The sequence below is a fragment of the Apus apus genome, chromosome 5 (genome assembly GCF_020740795.1).
Source record: "Apus apus isolate bApuApu2 chromosome 5, bApuApu2.pri.cur, whole genome shotgun sequence".
Classification (NCBI taxonomy): domain Eukaryota; kingdom Metazoa; phylum Chordata; class Aves; order Apodiformes; family Apodidae; genus Apus; species Apus apus.
This window is the reverse complement of record NC_067286.1, coordinates 49,537,008-49,556,507: the sequence shown is the minus strand read 5'-3', so window position 1 is coordinate 49,556,507 and position 19,500 is coordinate 49,537,008. Positions and strand designations below refer to the sequence as shown.

Here is a 19,500-nt window from a genome sequence, read left to right as displayed (position 1 = left end):
ATAGTCAACCATATCCTGGGCTGCATCAAAAGAAGCATGGCCAGCAGGTCAAGAGAGGTGATTGTCCCCCTCTACTACGCTCTTGTGAGACCCCACCTGGAGCCCTGTGTACAGTTCCGGAGCCTCCAACACAAGAAGGACATAGAGCTGTTTGACCTAGTCCAGAGGAGGGCCACAAAGATAATCAGAGGGTTGGAGCACCTCTCCTGTGAAGACAGCCAGAGACAGTTGGGGTTCTTCAGCCTAGAGAAGAGCAGGTTCCTGGGACACCTCATAGCAGCCTTCTAGTACCTGAAGGGGCCTGCAAGAGAGCTGGGGAGAGACTTTTTACAAGGGCATGTTTTGACAGGACAAGGGGGAATGGCTTTAAACTGAAATAAGGTAGATTTAGGCTAGATATTAGGAATAAATTCTTCGGTGTGAGGGTGGTAAGACACTGGAACAGGTTTCCCAGAGAAGTTGTGGATGCCCCATCCCTGGAAGTGTTTAAGGTCAGGTTGAATGAGGATGGAGAAACCTGGTCTAGTGGAACGTGTGCCTGCCCATGGCAGGGCATTGAAACTAGATGATCTTAAAGGTCCCTTCCAATCCAAACCATTCTATGATTCTATGATATGGCTGAAAAGACAAACTCAATATAGATACTTGGAAGGTGCTCTCAGAAGGCAAATTTCTTTGGTAAAACTTTGTGAAGTAAATGAAGCTTTAAGATACATAAAGGGTCTCCTGTGTGCCTCATGTAACAGGAAAGGATGCTGTGATTTGAAATTCAGGGGGTTTAGTTCTTAACAAAATTTTCAGGTTGTATAGATGAACTTGAGAAGAAATTCTTATGTGAAAAATATCTGTTATCATACAGATGCATTTTATCAGGAATAATTTTTTTCCCATTTACTTTGGAGATAAGTTAATTTCTGTCTCTGAGATACATCATGAAATACCCTTGAGGGTTGAGGCTAATCATAAAGAAAAAGGAAGTTTTTTGAGCACTTTCAGGGAAGCCATCCACTACCCAGAACTACATAATGCATAAGAGATTTCCAGGAAGGAAGACCACACTTTCCATAGGCGAGTAATGAAAGGAACTAACCTACTCTGAAATGTCAAGAGTGGGGGAAAATAAAAGGAAAATATATTTCTGCTGCAATCCCACTTAGTTGCCAGCCTGGTGGAAGAAGGTCTTTCGATTCTGACACCTCTGGGCAAGACAGATTGTGGTCTCACTGACTTTGAAGGTCTTACTCAAAGGTCAAAGTATGAGGTCCTTACTGCCCTCATTTTGCTTTGAGCAGTATTGTGTTTTCTTAGTTTACAAGTCTAAACTCTTGTTTATTAAAATCTTGAAGATGTTCAGATGGCAAAAACTCTCCAAGGGCAAAAATTATAATTTGTTCCAGTTTAGCCACTGAGACAAGGACACTGGTATTATGGGTACTGATTTAGCATAGCTGTTTTAAAACCAGTAAACTTTTTGGGTTACATTCAAGGTACTAAGCAGAGCAGGGTAAGAAAACATTATCCTAGAACAGCATGCATAGTCTCTAGCTCTGATTACACACAGATTTTGCATTATGTCTCTTGGAAGTGAAAAATAAGGGGGAAAAAAAACAACACAAAAAAACCAAAGTGGGGATTAACAAAGCTAACAAGACCCTGGGGGTTTGTTTCCAACAGGCTTTCCCTACAATCCTATTAGTTTACAGCCAAAAGTAAAAATGAGAATGTTTGCAGGGAGAGAAGGGAGGTAACTCTTCTGGATGAGAGTTTAAAAAACAAAGAAAGAATCCCACCAGCTATAACAAACAGAATGTTTCCAGAACAACTTGTATACCACACAGAAGCTTGGCACTGTTACATCTTGAAAAAGCAGCTGCACGGGTGTCTTATATTTTAAAAGTGGTTTGTGTTATAAATGTCGTTTATGTTTTCAAATAAGCAGTGTGTCAAAGCAATGCGGAACTCGGTTCAAATGAGGGGGAAATGGGGAGATTTTCTGCTTTCCTTGTGCACGCCTGCAGTTAGAAATTATAAACTTGCACAACAGGTAATAAAATGTGTCCTCTTACTGCATTTCACTATATCACTCACGCCCTCGTCGCTGTTCTTGCCAAACCAAGACTCTGGGCTCCCACTTCAGAGTGATCTCCGAGTGGGAACTCCTTGACAGTAACTCAATTTTCAGGGTTAGTAATGATGGGGATAATGGAGAACTGATACTTGCCAGGCAGACTAACCTTGGAAAGTTGTCTAGGTTAGACATCCTTAGGGGACTAGAAATCATTCAGTCTCTATCTCCAAACCACAGACGATAGGCCAGACAATAATAATGTCTCCTGTGTCCTTATAACAGCCAAATCAGAGGTGGCCTTTGGCCTTGCATTGCCTGTGAGGGCAGATGAGATCCAGCAAAAAGCAACAGAAAAACAGCACTCCTTGAGCTGGAGTCCAGGGCTGGGGCAGAGCTGTTCAGTTCTCCCATGCCATGGAGTGAACTTGCTCAAAGGTAGGTTTTTTATGCCAAGAAGGTCCGTCAGTGATGGTAGACAGTTCTCACTAATGAGAAACAAGTATAAACCAGAAATTAGCCCATCCTGAGCCCTAGGTGATGCAGGCAGGTTGTTATCTGTGTCTGAGAGAGGCTAATCTGAGGATAACTAGGGTAGCTCTACATCTTCAGAGCTGTAACAAACACAACATTGGTAGCAATAGGAACTGCTTTAAAAGATAACATCCTTTATCTACTCTCCTTAAGGACAAGGTGTCTACCACACCAAACAGGAGTCATTTGCTATGGCAAAACAGGATACTAGCCTGCATGCCCAGAGGCCTCCTTATATGCAATTAAACAGCTTAAAACTTGAAGGTTAAGGTCAACTAGATACTCAGATTTTCCAGCTTCCCCTGCTAAAAATACACAAACTTCAGTTCATTGATTGGCTAACCCTTGACAAAAAAGTAGTCTTGGACAAGTTCTGCTGAAATATATGATTTGCTTAACTGAGATGGAATTAGGAAAATCAGTACTTTTTGACAAAAGAAGGAAAGAGGGATCTTCTCTCCCAAGGGCTTTGATAACTCCATTATTATTTTCTTCCAGCACATTATTGCTTTTTTCAGGCTAGTCAGGCCCAGAGCTGACAACAATTTCTTACTTTGCCTCAATCACACACTCCATCAAGCAACAATAAAGGAAAATATTTCTCTGAAGTAAAGCAGAAAAATTGGCTTCCCTCAGAGTGTGGCAGCAGAGTTGCCTGTCAGGCTACACAGAAATAATACAAAAAAATGTCTGAATAGTGGTGTTGGTACCTCAGTGCCAATCCAAGTCAAGTGCTCAGCAGGCAAACAGCCTCTGCTGGCTGGGAGCTGGCCTTGTTCAGGGTCAGTGATGGCCGAGCCCCTTCAGCAACGTTTGCCTTAGCTCTCAGCCTATAAAATGGGTGCAATGGGACCAACTGCCTCAGGAAATTTCAACTGAATTCAGCTTGGCAGGAAGGGGAAGGGGCAGCACGGTGCCAGTGACACTCCTCTTTGAGGAGGTTGGCTGCCACGGGACAATTTGGCCATGGTTTTGCACAGATCTCCCACCCTCCCCAGTGTTTGTCCCCTGCCTGCAGCATCCTTTCCTTGCACCATGGGGTGGCTCTGCTGGGGTTCTGCCTCCATGGACAGCCTCCTTTTGGCTTCTCCCAGAGCATCTCAAAGGCTCACACGGTCATCCAGCACTATAGGATGTGACCCTGTCCTTGGCCACCTGTTACCCCTCTCCACCCTGTTTCCAGACCTCTGTCCTCAGTCTGCCACCCACCCTCCTCACAGTCACTGGCGGCCCCTCCACCCCCATAGCACTTTCTTCTCCTTTCCAGGCTTTATTTCACATAACTCAGCACATGGTAGCACCTCTAAAGAAGCATTGCCCCACCACAGCGCCCTGCTTTCACATCCCTTTGTTCACACCCTCCTTCACAGACATAATCTGCATGAGGAAGAGGAAGATGGGGACCAGAGGGGCATGAGAGCATGGACACACATGACCAGGTGATAAGGGACAGCAAGAGCACTTCTCATGGCAGTGTGTGATAGCAGTGTCAGCAAAAACTTACAGCCTGAACTCACCTAAAATATGGCTACTTTCTGCCTCTCCTAGTGACAGTGTGTGTTCATGAGGCTGCAGTACCATAACTGATAGTTACTGGGAGTACTGATGACTTTGCCTTATATATAAATTCTTATATATATATTCTCAGTAAAATAATATTCTATAGTAAGCCTGAAGTTGAAGATGCAACCTTTCTGGCTGGCAGACAAGTCACCAGGGTAGTTCATCAGGTGGTTGCCATGGCAGTCCCCTCTTTGTCTGCTTTATTGCTGAATAGCAGCTTGGAGTATAAAAATCCCCTAAAAAATACCTTTATCTTTTCACTCTGTAATGTCAGGTTTAACCTCTCAAATTAGAGCTATAAATAGTCCTTCTCTGCTTTTTATGCCTTAGTTTACAATATGAAGAATTCTTCTTTAAATTGTTGAAAGCTGCAGGGCTTCCACTCAAGGACGCCAAAAATTTCATTAAAGTGACCATTTGTAAAAGAACTGTGGTATCATTACAGTGTTAACGGAAGTAACTGAATGTACTTTCTGATGGGCCCTTCTGCCTGTGCTCTGATAAGCTAGAGGTTGTCTCCAAAAGCTCAACTCAGGAAGGACAGGATGTACATTTACTCCTTGGATTGGCCATCTCCAACTGAGAAGTCTCTTTACCACCTGTACAAAAACACTCCAAGAGCCTTGCAGTGATATAAACTCCATGTGATGGAGTCTATCTCAGCCTGCAGCAAGCTTAGCTCTGCGATATGCTGAAAGGCATATAATTGCAATCTATAGAGCATTACTGGGCCTTTTCAAGCATGCTGAGATACCTCAAGCAAGTTAATTCAAATGGGAATATGCATTAAGCAGACTGAGGTATTCTCTCCATTCCCCCATACACAAGGTATCTACCAAATAAAGGAAATTTTGTGGGAGATCACAGGTGAGAGACATTAACTTAGGAAATATTTATGTTTTATTTATCCTTTTGCACCACCATCCTTCTGCAAATCCTAGCACTATTTCTCCCACAACTTGAGTCTTAGAGAATGGGAAATGCTTTTGCTGCTCTTCTGAGACACCAATTCTCAGATCCACCATCAGCCCTGAGCTTGCCCACAGACTGTCTCACTCTCAATGACTGATTCCCTCTCACGGGATCACTCAGGCTGGCAGGGGCCCCAAGAGGTCTCTAGCCCAAAACTCTGCTCAAGGTAGGGTCAGCCACGAGGTCAAATCAAGCTGCTTAAGGGATCACCCAGCCCTGTCTTGAAAACCTCCCATGCAAATATGAAAGTGCTACCCTAAATAAATGGCTTCATCTTAGAAGTCAGTGTCACTAATTACAGCACATACTTTAGTTCATTCACTTTAGCTATGAAGTGAAAGATGACACATTTCTGACCTCAGTCAATACCATAGATTTTCACCCTTTCCATCTCCATTGCAGTTCAGAAGAGATTAAGAAAAATGTGAATAAAACCAGTTTAAAAAAATGGGATATTGTCGGAATTCCTATATGTTTTTTTTCCCCATATCTTCTGTTTTCTGAGCCTTCAATACATTTTCAGGTTACATCTTTAGGTTTTTCTCTGCAATTGTGAGGGTTATTTCTCTTTCTGGAAAAAAAAAAAACCAAAACACAACAAAAAAACAAACAAACAAACAAACCAACAAAAAAACCCCAAAACCAAACACAAAACAACAACAACAAAAAATACCAACTAAAAATTCTATCTTCACCTTACTTCCCGATTCCAGCAGGCAGGGTGTCAGCAAAAAGACTTGCAAAACTGAGGAAGCTGTTGCAAGATCTGCCAATACTACCACAAAAATATTCATATTGCAAAGATCATCTGCACAACTGGCCACTCTCCTTAATGGAGCTAAAATGTGAGCAGTGTGGCCTCTGTATTTGGCCACAGTGGCCAGGGTGCCAGCAGAGTTCAATAGGCAAGTCCATTAACAGCATCTGAAGGTGTCTGAGCCAACAAAGAGCATCTACTGAGTTGTTCCTAGTCAATCTGCCTCCTCTTCCTTGCTTCATGCTCAGTCGCAGCATGTCCTCACGTAATGCTGGGACCTGCTGACTCATGCAGGGACACAGGCAGAAATTTGTATCCCTTGCATCTGAGCGCTGCCATCAAGCCAGGTATGCTCACAGACCTCACCTCAGGCTAGCTGGGCTGTGAACACCAGGGCTTTCAGCAGCTTTTTTTAGAGATAAGCCTGCAAATATGAACAAAGTCCATCCTCATGTTACTCTAATGCCCCTCTGTAAACATTCTGCTGCCTCATTACTGTTTCATTGCCATCTATTACTGCTGCAGGAGCCAGAATGACTGCATATGCCCTTTTTATCCTGTTCAAATGGTATTAGTCTATAATGAAGACTTATTAGTCTATAAGTCTTTTTTTTTTCTCCCCATATATTCTTGGGAAGGAGGAATGGAAGTGCAGAAGTAACTGAAGTAACTTGGTAATGATGGACAAAGTTGGCTTTGAGAGTTTAGCTTGATTTCACAGCATTAGACTGTACCTATCTGGGATTATTAAGGCAAGAAAGTAGATTGTGAAATCTTAGCCCTGAAATAATCCTTTCCCTTTTCCAATTGAATTCACCCTTTTTAAAACGCAGCATTTGAATGAACACCTCTGCTTTTATAAATTGCTGTTTTGACTCCCCAGCCAGGCCTGCCTTCCTGCTTCCTGTAGAGTTAGTGTAGCTCTTCTTTCTGTCCTAAAGGACAGAGCTCAGTGGATGCTGGATGTACAAAGCAGTCAGGTCCTCATGAACTTTCATGGCAAACAGATCTCCTTTGGTAAAAGCAGCCAGAGAATTAACCAGGCAGACAAACTGCTGCCATGAGTTTTACTTGAGTTGTGGTCTTCTTCTAAATCCCTATTGTCTGCCTCAAGCATTTCATATCAGGGTCCAGCCTGTGCTTCCTGAGCTCAGTCTAACTTTAAGAAAGGCCAGATAAGTTGACCAGAGAAGGACATTTGATTTCTTTATCAACACCCTTCTTGCTATCAGACTTGCAACTCTGCAATACTCAGCGATTGCTCTTAAACTGCCTTTGAGTGCAGTAATTGACTGTATCTTTTCTGTCCAATTATGTTGTGGATCTTCACCACAAGCCTATCCCATATAACCTGAAGTGCAGCTGCTGCCCATAAACCAGAGATTGATCATAATCTGCTGTGTCCAATGGCACCGTGTCTCATCTTTCAAAGGTGGAATTAATTGTGATCTGAACACTTCTGTATTGCTTGGAGATAATTTATTTTGGTTTTCCTTTTTGCTCTTGTTAAGGTTATTTCAAGACCTCTGTTACTCTCCAGCTCATTCAGCGTTTGTCTCCAGAGAAGCTGGGAGGGCCAGAGCAAGCAGAGTTTTAATTTAAATCTCAGAATTTTCCTGCAATAAATGAAGTAACTACACTACAGACAAGACTTTGCTACAAATCCCTCCTTCAGCTGTGCACTCCTTAATTTGGGGGGCTCAACTCAGTGTTGGCCCAGAGTGTTGGAAGAGGTGCTTCGGAACAGTTAGCTATGCCTGGTGGCAGATTGTCCCACATGGGTGTGGTTTAAATAAGGAGCATGGACAGCAACTCCACAACATGGGCCTCAGGAAAATAAACCTTTAAGTCAGCAAAGCCAGCCGCAACAACCAGGGAGGCAGGATCAGGCCTGCCTGAAACCCCTTAGGACATGAGCCCAAGTAGCTTAGTACTGACTTGGCAAATCAATTCCACAGGTATTTCCCTAAAAAAAATCCTAATAATATATTATTTTTTATTCTGGGCAATTGCAAATACTTCTTTTTAGCATAATTTTCCATATTTGGAAAAGATCCTCTCTTTTTTTGGTACAGAGGAGTTTGGAAAGCAACTACTACACATTCCACACCAAAGCATATATGCAAGACACCTGAGAAGTATATGGTCGACTCGTGTTTAATGAAACAAAATTATTTTCAGCTATAATTCACAAGATTTCCCCCAAAAAAAGAAGCATTACACTCAGTATATGGTGCTAGAACATCCTTCTCTTACAGGCCTTCACCCCTGTGGCATATGTCTTCATAACTCTTTGTGAAAGTAAAGCTACTGTCACTATCTGCTCCAAAGGGTCTATCATACTCAGATGCTTCTTTGAAGCTCACAGTATATGTTACTTCATACTTGTACCTTAAACACCTGATTATTTTCCTTTAATACTGCTGCAATGTTACTGATGTCAGTGGAATGATTTCTGACTCTGCAATGCACATAAAGAGGAAGGAGAATCGGTAGTTTGCTGAGAAGAGCCAAGAGCAGGAGTCAGCTGAGGAAATGGTGCTCAGCTTTTGAAGTCTGTGAGGTTAGGGTTTCATTTTGGGATGAAGCAGAAGCAAGGGACAGCAATCAGAACTGAAAGTGCACAAAGTGGCTGAAATTTTAGCAAAGCTTGAGAGGTACCTTTGAACACTGCATCTCTAAACGGTAGAAATCTGGTAAGGAGCTTTCCCTCTGGGAGATTTCCACTGTTCTGAGTAAGAAATAAGGGATCCCTCAGGATGAGAAGCAAAACTACAGAGATCCAAGGCTTTGAAAGTTGCTGAGTTTCTCAACTTTCTGACAAACCATGTGCTATCTGCTGTTGGGTCTCTACCATACCTGCTGCTGCAACCAGGCCTTAGCCTTCCTGTATCTGAGGGAATTAAAACAAAAAATAAAGAAACAGAAGAAAAAGTTTAAAACCCAGTCTCTTTTTTCTCCAGTTTTATGACTCTAAGGGCTACTTCAAAGAACCAATCACAATTGCCCACAAAAAACTGGAAAGAGGTTTCATTTCTTGACCCTCTTACCTAATGGGTTCTTTGGGGATTTCCATTAAAAAAAAAATAAAAATCACCATTAAATCCATTCTTCCCCTCAGAAAATTATACTTCCCTAAATCTTTCATTAAACGTCAACAAAGCAGATCTGACAAGGGGAGAAGAAAGATAAAAACAATGAATCACCATTATTTGGCAGTGTAATGAGAGGAAGCTATTGGGTTTTTGTACTTCATTGAGTGGCCACCTACATGGACCTCAGGGGCTGGGCAGCAAACTCAGTACCATCATTATAATACTGGGCAAAACCTCTTTAGGTACCATTGGAAAAGTAGGATGGGATAAGAAGGGGGTTCTTTTTACAAGCAGCTGAGCAGTAAGACTTGCTGTTTAAAGCTGCATATGTAAACTGGAGATGGCACAGAGCCATCATGTCATCTCTAAGGATAACGCAACCTTCTTTATGTCACTTGTGAAGATGATACTGCACTGAGTGCGCATGAGAACCACAAGAAGCAGCTGGAAAGGTGCTCCAAAATTGTAAGCTGGGATGGGCTGCAACTTGAGTTTTAACTGGAAGGGAGGATCTCTGTAAAATCTTGACTACATCAAGGCAAATTCAACTTTCAACATTCAGTTTACATCTGAAGGCACCAAGTCAGCCTAACGAGCTGAACCAAGGTAAGAGAGAGAACTTGTTCCCACTTCTTCAAACCCATTAGGAGGAGTCAGGTCTCAGAAAGGGACAAACAGCTCTCTGTGGGGCAGGTTACATAGATAATTGCTTATGTGTAACCTCAGAAAGGAAATACTAGGAGCAGGTCAGCAAAACCAAAGCTGCTTGTCCCCTACACGTCTGGGAAAGCAGATTCTCGGATGGCAGGGGAATTGCAGCTGCTCCTTTTGAAGGGCACTGGAAGGGCACCAGCTTTGCTCCACTTCATACGAACTCAAAGAGCAGGTAGCAATCAGAAGGGTCCACCTCCCTGTATTCAGTATTCAGTGGCAAAATGAAGTCTCCTTTTAGCAAGCACAGAAAAACTGAAGAGTGCTTTCTGAAGTTACAGACCAAATGCCTGGAAAAGCCCTGCCAGTCTACAGTGCTGCTCAGGCTATGCAGCTGATGGGCTGTACACACTCACAGGAAGCATAACACCAAACTTTGAATAGACCTGCATTCCACAGTCTCTGGTGTGCAGTTACTCACTCAGGGCACTCAGAGGTCTCCTACCCTGACACTTAAAGAATACTTGAGAAGAGTTAAGTGTGTGTTTCCCACAACACTTCATTAAGCTAAGGCAATGAGACCTACCAGGGTACTTAGCAAGGAAGGTCAGATTATAATCTTAATTCTTTTAAAGAGTTCAGGCAACATATAATTTTATTTACTAAAAAAGTTTAGAAAATGTTTGGAATAACACAGAGAAAATAAATCAAAGCTGATATATTCGGTCACTCTGAGACACAGAAAATTTACCATCTCTTATCCTTTGTGTTAAATTAGTGTTAAATTAGAAATAGTAAGCAAGTACATTTGAAAAACATGGAACTGAAGTCTTTCTAGCTAGGCTAGCTCAAAGTCAATTTTTTTTACTACATCTTACATTGCCTGTTCTCAAAGAAATCAGACTTTATGGCACAGGACACAAGTAAGGAAGTAACATTTCTATAAATTACATTTTTCAGGCTGGCAGGTTTCAATTTTTTAACTTCTCTCTGAAGGAAATCTTGAGTCATCAAACCCCAGGTCCCCACCATGCCAAACCTAAGTCCTAGGCCAACTTCAAATAACTAAATAAAGAAAAAGTTTCCCGACCCTGCAGCTAACCCTTGCCTTTGTACTCTTAATCTGAACGCCTGAAATTGTGGTAAAAGGTTTGCTATTCCTGCCCTCATGCATAAGCACTGAACATGTGCAGCATCTCCACAATGTTGTGCTCCAGGGGGCCCACAGATGAGAGGGAAAGCTTTCTAGGGGCAGCCAGGCAGGCAGCTGCACTCTGCACAGGAGCAACGTTTCGACAGCCTGTGGTCTGTGCTTGAGGTGAGAGCAGATCAAGAGATTCCCTTCTCCCTCTAGCTTTGAAGTCTGTTTACAGTGCAGAGGTATGCAAGGAAACATATGAGAAGGAAAAAACTCATTTGAGCAATTGTCAAGAGGGAAGAAATAAGCCACAACATCGATCAGCGGAAACCCATGTGTTTTAGCAGAGAGTAAAACCTACAGCTCGGGGAGCTGGCTCTGGGGCAGAGCTCAGTAGCAGAGGATTTGGATCTGTTCATATAAATAAATTATGTGAAGTCATTTTGATGAATTATTTCAAGTACATGTTTCTGTGAGTATCCTAAAATTCCCATGTTTACAAATATGTCTTGGAAAGTGGAAATCGTATGCATTAATTTACACCAAGGCCTGGATCAGACATGGCTGACTGTGAACTGAATTCAGTTTTGCCTGTTCATGGCAAACCTGGTTGTCAAGTCAGGAACAGCACTGATACCACCAGCTCCAAGACTCAGCACCATCCCAGGAACAGAGGCACTGAAAAGAGCCAGTTTAGGAGTAACAGGTTGTTCAGCAAGATTGTGCGAGGTGCATGAAATGAGAATGTAGCAGATGCCTGGCAGACCCCAAATTAAGTGGCAGAAATAGAGACAGATTCAGGAAGTTAACAAGGCTGAGTCTATCAGTGCCTTGCACTTTGCTCAGGACTTCTACCTGGTGAAAGGCAGCTCCTCTTGCTTGATCAAAGTGCTGGCCTGCTCTTCTGGAGGAGCTTTATTTTCCTGTTGTGAGACTGTAAATGACAACACAAGGTGCAGAACCACAGGGGAGCTGAGGTACAGCAGCTGCAGGAAATATTAACTGAACTACACCATAAAAGCGAGATCTGCTGCCAGTCACAAGAGCAACCTGCTCATTGCAAGTGAGATTACATAAATCCTGGTGACCACAAGAGGATTCATTACAATAATCAGAGCAAGACTAAAAAATGTAAAGAACTTACTTGATTTTTCTTCTTTAATGTTGTACTCCAGCACAGCAGGACCCTCAGTCTGCACTGGCAGGCGGACTGCAAGGACCATGTTTTTCACGTTACCCTCTTTCCTAACCAAGAATATCTGAAAAAGGAGAAAGGAATCAAGACCATAGCTACATTATGTGAGCTTCTGAGCTTTATTTTAAGTCATTAACAATGAATTTGTTTATCAGTACAATTCACTTTTAAATGATCTTATTTTAGCTTTGTGCCACTTGGTTGAACTTTACATGACGAAAATAATGAATAAAGAGGGTGTTTCATCTGGGTGAAATTCAGACCTGTGAGGAAACCTGCAAAATTTCTATCCATCACTGGTATCCCACCTAAGCCTAAGAAAACTGTTTCACTAACTGAAGAGTATAAAGCTGCACTCACAATTTTCCAAGTGATGCTCCTCACATAAGTGCCCTAAATCACGGACAATTCACCTTAGAATAACCAGCTGGCTATAAAGCAAGAGAGTCCTTGATAGGGAAAGGTTTCAAGTGTTCACAAGTGGAACATAAGGCCAAAGGCTCTGGTGGTCACAGTGTCCCATGGCAGAGTTTCTTCATGGGACCAGAAGATTATCCAGGCTGGCAGGGACCCCAGGAGGGCTCTTGGTCAAAACCATGAGGCCAGACCAAGTTGCTCAGGACTTTGTTCAGGCAGGTCTGGGAAACTGGTTAGAGGATGGAGGCTGCATAACTTCTCCACACAACCTGTCCCAGCATTTAGGGCCCTCAGAGGCAGAAAGTGTTTCCCTGTATCCAGTCTCAACTCTTCTGGTTTCAGTGAATGCTTGTTGCCTCTTGTCCTCCCACCATGTTGTGCTGAGCAGAGCCTGGCTCCATCTTCACCATGATCTCCTTGTAGGTACTAGTGGGCTGCTGTGTGGTCCCCTCAATGCTGTGTCTCCTCCTGGTTTAACAAATCCTGGTTCCACAGCCTCTCCTCAATACCTCTGTGCTCGTCTTTCTGCCCTTCACCCCTGCAGGGCCTGTCCCACAGAACTGCCTGGCCAGGCCTGGATCTCTGCGAGGCGTCTGCATTGCTGGGGGCAGTGCTTTACCTTTGTCCATGTTAAATTCCAGAAGGTTCCCGTCAGCTTGTCTCAGATCCCTCTGGATGGCAGCACTGGCTTCAAATTTATTGACTGGTCCCAAAACCACAGAGGAGTTGTGATTGGAAGGAATGTCTGGAGATCATCTAGTTCAACTTCCATGCCCAAAGATGGATCAATTGCAGCAAGTCACTCATGACTGTGTCTTTCTTAGGTTTTTATAATCTCCAAGGATGGAGCCTTTACAGCCTCTGGGACAACCTGTTGCAATGTTCGATCATCCTGACAGTAAAACAGCTTTTCTGAATTTTTAAACAGAATTTCCTGTGTTTCAATGTACACCCACTGCATCTTATTTTTTCACTGGATACCACTGAGGATGGTCTGTCTAAATCTGTACTCCCTCCCATTGATGGGTATTCATACCCATTGATAAGAGGCCCCTGAGTTTTTAATGGTGACCAGTGGAACCACCGGAGCCATTGGTTCTCACCAATTGGACCAGTGTAATTACAAAAAAAGAAAAAGACAAGACAAGAAAAAAAAAAGAAACAAAGAAGAAAAGACAGAATTAAAAAAAAAAGTTTAAAAGAAGAAGAAGAAAAAAAATTATCTTGTTCTTTGTATTTTGTGAGCTCCTGAGTGTGTTTCTAATTAAAGCTCATTGTCAAGGACATTTTCAATTTTTACCTTGAAGCTGCAGATCCAAAGACAAGTAATCTTCACCTTTATCTGTTCTTTGATAGCAGATTTTGGCAGGAGGGAGTCAAGGTATTTTTATTAAAACTGAATTAAAAATTGGGATAATTTTGAAGTCTGGATATTAATATTAGAAAGAAGTGTGAGTTGATAAAATGATTAATCATTTATCATGCAGTGGAAATCTATCAAGAAAACATTAATTTCTTGGACAGAGGAATTAAAGAACCCTTATCTAGAAGCCAAGACCTTTCTCTGCACGAGTCCCAGTCATAAGGGCATCTTCTGTCACTTTGAAGCACCCGTGCTAAACATGCTGCTTTGGGGCAGCTTCACGACCTCACACGGTGCTGTCATCTCAGCCTCTGCTGTTCACAAGAAGTTGAGCCCCATGGGTTCAGGTCTGCCAGCAGAGCAGGGCAAAACCCGGATTAAACCATGGCAAACAAATGCCTTCACCTTCTATATAACACGCAGGAAAAAGCCACAACAAGTCTCCCCTCCCCAGATTCTACCAGCCATGTGACAGCACAGTCCCCATAACCCACCTCAGGAGAGATTGTGTCCTTGTATCTCAGACAGCACTACCTCACATTGCATTGGGCAAGTGCTTCATTTGAAAGTAAAATTAAGCAACGAGAGAAGCGAAACCTGGAAATTAATCACTTCTCTTCTTCTGATTGGCACAACTGGTTGCCATAGCTCCAAAGGCTAAAATTGGATCATGTGGCTCTTCAGATGAGAGGGAGGTGGATTTTCCAAGCTGTACTTAACAGTACTGCCCAGGTCAGGACCAGCAGGCAAGCTGGTCTCTTCCATTTTCACTGGTGGTGAGAAAGGGGTAGTGTTGATTTGGCTTCAGGGCGGCTCAGGGTGGGCAGGAGAGCTTGCCCTTGCTGTAGGATGCCTCTGACATGTCAGCTCTTCTCCTGCCTGGTTTGAGCCACAGCTGAAGATTGTGCCTGAAGACGGTGTGAGCAGGACAAACAGCAGCAAGACCTATCCCCAAAGCATCTCAGAGGTGGGGAACAGCCCTGCCTGAAGGGAGTGGCTAATGACTGAGGAGACTCAGGGCCATATGCAGCTACATCAGAGACAATCACTCAGTGCAGAAAAACAAAGAGAACAATTTGTCCAACACCTGGTTCAGGACTGTGCATGCTGCATTGCTCCAAATTAGGATGGTCAACATACCTATGGGTGTGGTGGTGAATGGGAAGGCATCTCCATGAATCTACATGTTAAGCAAATAAAACCAAAGGCAAGACTTCTTGCTTCCCCAAAGCCATTATATTGTTATTATATCTGTCTTGCACCATTGCAAGTGGCTAAAAGATCAAAAGGCAATGAAAACAGAGAGCATAGTCTGCTAAATATTTTTGCTTCCACATGAAAAAAAGTGCTTCTCTCCTCACCAGTTCCACCAAGGACAGGAAATGTGGTTGTCTGAACTGAAACCACTTCGGACTTACCCCTGCTGGTTCTTTGCCAAGTATCGCCCCAGCCCTTTCATGGTTCATGTTCAGCTGAAGCCAGACAGGACAGGTCTTGATGAGTTTATCAAGGATGCTGATGCCTGGAAGTGGGAGGCAATTTCGCAGGGCAGTAGCCTGACTGAGATGTGTCTCTTTTCCCTCTTCATTGGTATCGCTGATTGGGCTGAAACACAGCAACGAGTCCTTTGTAAGCAGAACTGCAAAGGGAAAACTTAGGGAGGAGTAAGGGCTGTTAATGCAAATACATAGCACACCCAGGGGGTCCTGAAGCGGCATCAGACCACAGACATGTTGCTATGATAGAGGCAAACTGGGGGCACAGGCCAGGACAGACAGATAAGCCCCATCGTAAGGACTACAGCCCATGTCAATGGTGCACACCTGAGTTTCAGACCACAGGCTTGCAGAATGCTTTGTCCTGATTTCTGTTGTTTTCAGCTCATCTGCCTACGTTGCCTAAACACAAGCACCCAGAGACAGAGGTAAGACATGCACAGAGGCAGCCAGAGCTGCAGAGGGTAAGGCATGCCTGTCTGCTGGACCCCCATCCTGCAGCCGAAGGGTCAGAGCAATGTTTCATGGCTTCAAAGGGAGTGTTGCAGCAGATAAAAGGGTCCACAGACCTCTCCAGCAGCTGGGAATATGCACACACAGAGCAATCACCATTGAAGGCATCCTGGGGCCAGGCATCCTGCAGCCCACCCTGCCACTGCACCAGTGCCTGCACTTCCTTGATTGTGCAGGAGCTGTGATGGGCACTGCTGTGGTATCTCACCCCACTCTCAGAGTCTCTCAGAAAAAGGCTGCCAGCAGCAGCCAGAGGCACCATCAGCTGCTGTCATGTTTTGATAACCACTCTCTGCACCCAGCTTAGGCAGTCTGCAAAAGGGCAGACTAGGACATCTCACTGCTTAGAAGCAGCCCTGAGCACTCCCCATCTCCAGTGATGAGGCTGCACTGGTGCTGGTGGTTGCAGAGGTGGACGTTCCTGCAGCCCTGCACCCAGTGAGCTGGCAGCAGCTCCTCATGGCCAGGGGGACATCCTCCACTGCCATTGTCACTCACAGAGTACAGAAGGAAGAGGATGCCTTAGGATGCATTCAGCAGCAATTTTTACACCACAGAAGAGGAATATTTGCTGGTTTCCAAAGACTGATCTGCAGCAGGAGAATAACTCAGTGCAGCCCTGCGAACAGCCCTGGGTTGCACAGCACGACCCAGCGAGCCCTGTAGGATGAGACTCAAAGAATGCAGACATGGCAATTGAACGTTTTCCCTGTGCAGAGGGAGGGGAATGGGAGGGAACACAGAAAACATGAAGAAATACCAGAGGGACCTTCAAGGGGGAAGAAATTAAGATTTGGTTTCCCTCTTTTTTTGCTGCCACATTTGTCATTTTAGCCAATCCTAAAGACATAACTGGAAGCTCCAAAAAGTTGCATGGGAGATGCTGAGTGATGAGAGTGAGACCATTCTGTGGCACCACGTGTTAGCAATGTCCAGTCACACCACATGTCTCAGAGCTTATTCTCAGCTGCACAAGATGTAAGAAATCTGAAATTACACTGTTGACAATATTAAAGACCAGGGACACATTCTCTTCTAGATTCCTGTTCTGATCAGGGACATGAAGAATTAATTCTGTTTATTTTTAGTCCCTGCTGTCTAATGGCAGACTGGTATTAAATGCTGTTTTCCAGCTATGGTGCTGATCCAACAAAGTATTTGTACATGTGCTTAGCACTGCAGTCAGTGGAAATATTTGTGCTGAAAGGTCTGGTCTTAAGAGATCTACTGGATAAGGCTACAGACTCATGGATATGGGCTTGTCATTTGATTACTTGATTTTAAAAGTAAAGAAAATGTAGGAGAAAATACAGAAAATACTGTTTTTCTGTATCAGTTTTGTCAGAGCTGAAAAGAGGACTCTCACTTTTGATTTGGTGTTATTTCAAGTCTTTTTTTTTTCCTTTTATTTTTAATGGTTCAGATCTTTGAGTAGTACATTTCACATAAAGCGAGACTTAAACTACTAAAAGAGAGTCCCTTCAAAGGCCTAACCTAACACAGCATGCTTATTCCAAAAGTTATTTTTTAGAAAAATAGCCTTTCAAGTCCCAAAACCAACAGTGAGATTTTATTTTCAGTAGTTGTTTTTTTGTTTATTTGTTTTTTTCTTTTTTCAACCGTATAGAGACTGCTTCCTTAGAAAATACATGTCCTTCTGCAAGCCCAGTTGCTGACTTGGGTTATTAGTCCATAGAATGTTGATTTTAATCAATCCACTTTCAAGATCACAGCCAAGACAGTAAGAATGAGAACTGTGCTTAAAAAAAGCAAATAGAAACAAGTGAAGCACTTTCTCTTCACTTGTGATAAAAGCCCAGCTTGTCACACAGGTGAGAAAATTTATTTCAGATGCAATAGCATATTCTTTTAATCAATATCCTTTGAACATATAGAATAAAACAGTGGAGGATGGCTTTTGGAAGTTCACCTGATTCATCTCGCAGTTTCTTTTTTTACAGTAGAAACCAAAAGAAATGTGTAGTAACCATGTGAAAGGAAAGAGTGTGTTGGATGGCAACATTCGTACTCAGTAATGGAAACGAAGTAACAAGCTGAAGGAAAAGAAAGGTGAGTTATAATTAAAAATTCCGTAACACTGTTATCAAAAGCTACTCCCCAAATTAGTCACACAAGCATGGATCTAATGTTGCCAATGAAGTGTGCCTAGACCAAAAGGAGCCAGAATGCTGATAACATCTTGCTGTGGCACTAGAAGGTGACATGTATTTTAATATCTCCAGTGATGCTAAACTTACATATTAGGCATGTAAGGCAAAAAGAGAAGAACCAGCAAAGCTCTAATGCTCAAGAATTCCATTGCCTGGAGGGAACTTAGGGGTTTCAACAAAGAGCAGGGTAGTAATACAAAGTAGCTTGGACCTGGTGAACGCCAGGTGTGTAAGTGATGCAAGGATGCTGTTCCCCATGGAGGAACCCAAAGTTGGTACAGGCAGAGGCACCAAGCCCTCTGCACCCTCTGACAAGCAAATTGCCTGGACAGAATCCTGCTCACAGCAGCAATGTGAGTTTGGCAACAAGAACAACAGACTGGGGATGAAAAATAACAGAACTGACCTTGCAAAACATGTGGCTGCATGTAAGGCACATGATCTAGGTTTTGGAGAATGGATAAAAAATAAAAAATCATACCGAACTTAGACATATTTGTCTTAATGGAAATATCTCACAATATAATAATGTGGGGTCTTTCAGTGCAGTTAATGAAGGGCAGTGGATGAGGCTTTTTGGCAGAACAGGAACCCAGACCCTGGGGCACCCTCAGGGATGGGAGCCCTGGTATGGAGTGTGCTCCCTTCCTCCAGCCTAGAGGAAACTAAACAGACTATTGTACCTATACAGAGGGAGGAAAGGACAGGTCAGCAAAAGGAAAGTCAAAGAGTCTTTGATATCGGATCATACCAAAACAGGAGAATGGTAGGCTAGATGCTTCCTGACAGTGACTTATAACAGGTAACGGGTAAGTTCCCAAGAGAAGGGAAAGAGGAATGTATTGTCCCAAATCTTGTAAAATGCAATATTTAGAGCACTAGCAAACACTTATATTGAGTCAAATGCCGGGCTGGCTAAGAACTGAGAATGAATGACCTAACAGACCTCTTCCAGCTGTAATGCTGCAACCCATGACACACCAATTGACGCAGTTATGGTTCTGATGCTTGACTTCTGCCCTGGGCACAACTGTCCCCAAATCCAGATGCCAGGCTGCAAGAGTGCTTAATCCAGGAATTAAATCTGGCTCAGCAGTAGCTCTGTAGCTGCACAGAGAGGAGGGAGCCCAGGCAGCTCCAGGTTCTTGCTGTGCTGCCAAATGAAGGGATTTGTGGGGCTGCTGTGCTGAGCAGCTGGCCTTTGCTATTGTGCTTGCTCAGAATTCAAGCATCAGATGATTTCTCATATCAGAGTTTTCAGAAATAACGTGCTGTTTGGCTAACTTTTTCCTCCTCCCACAGTCCTGGAAAACCCTTTGACTAATACAAGCAGGTACTCACTTTTATTAGGTGTGACAGAAAGCTGAAAAGCTGCCCCTAGAGCTGCCCACTTTTCATTTTTTTGTGAGTTCTAACGGCAAAGTACTTATAAATCTTTCAGCTGCTCTACTAAATTGCACTCAGCTGGGATGTGGGCAGCTGTGTGTTGCATACTCATTGGCAACACAGGTTAATTAACTGCCCAGTGATAACATTCACACACCTGCCCCAGTTTGGCAGAAGGTATCAG

General features: G+C 43.4%; 1 protein-coding gene across 1 annotated transcript in view; it reads right to left on the bottom strand.

Moving 5' to 3' along the window:
• LOC127385855 (ras and Rab interactor 3-like) overlaps positions 1–19,500 on the bottom strand; it is a 170,842-nt gene that overhangs the window by 36,017 nt on the left and 115,325 nt on the right. The window contains exons 19-20 of the mRNA XM_051622032.1: positions 15,169–15,355; positions 11,920–12,034 (exon numbers count right to left, since the gene is read on the bottom strand). Of these exons, the coding sequence (XP_051477992.1) occupies positions 11,920–12,034; positions 15,169–15,355 (302 nt within the window). The remainder of the gene's footprint in view (positions 1–11,919; positions 12,035–15,168; positions 15,356–19,500) is intronic.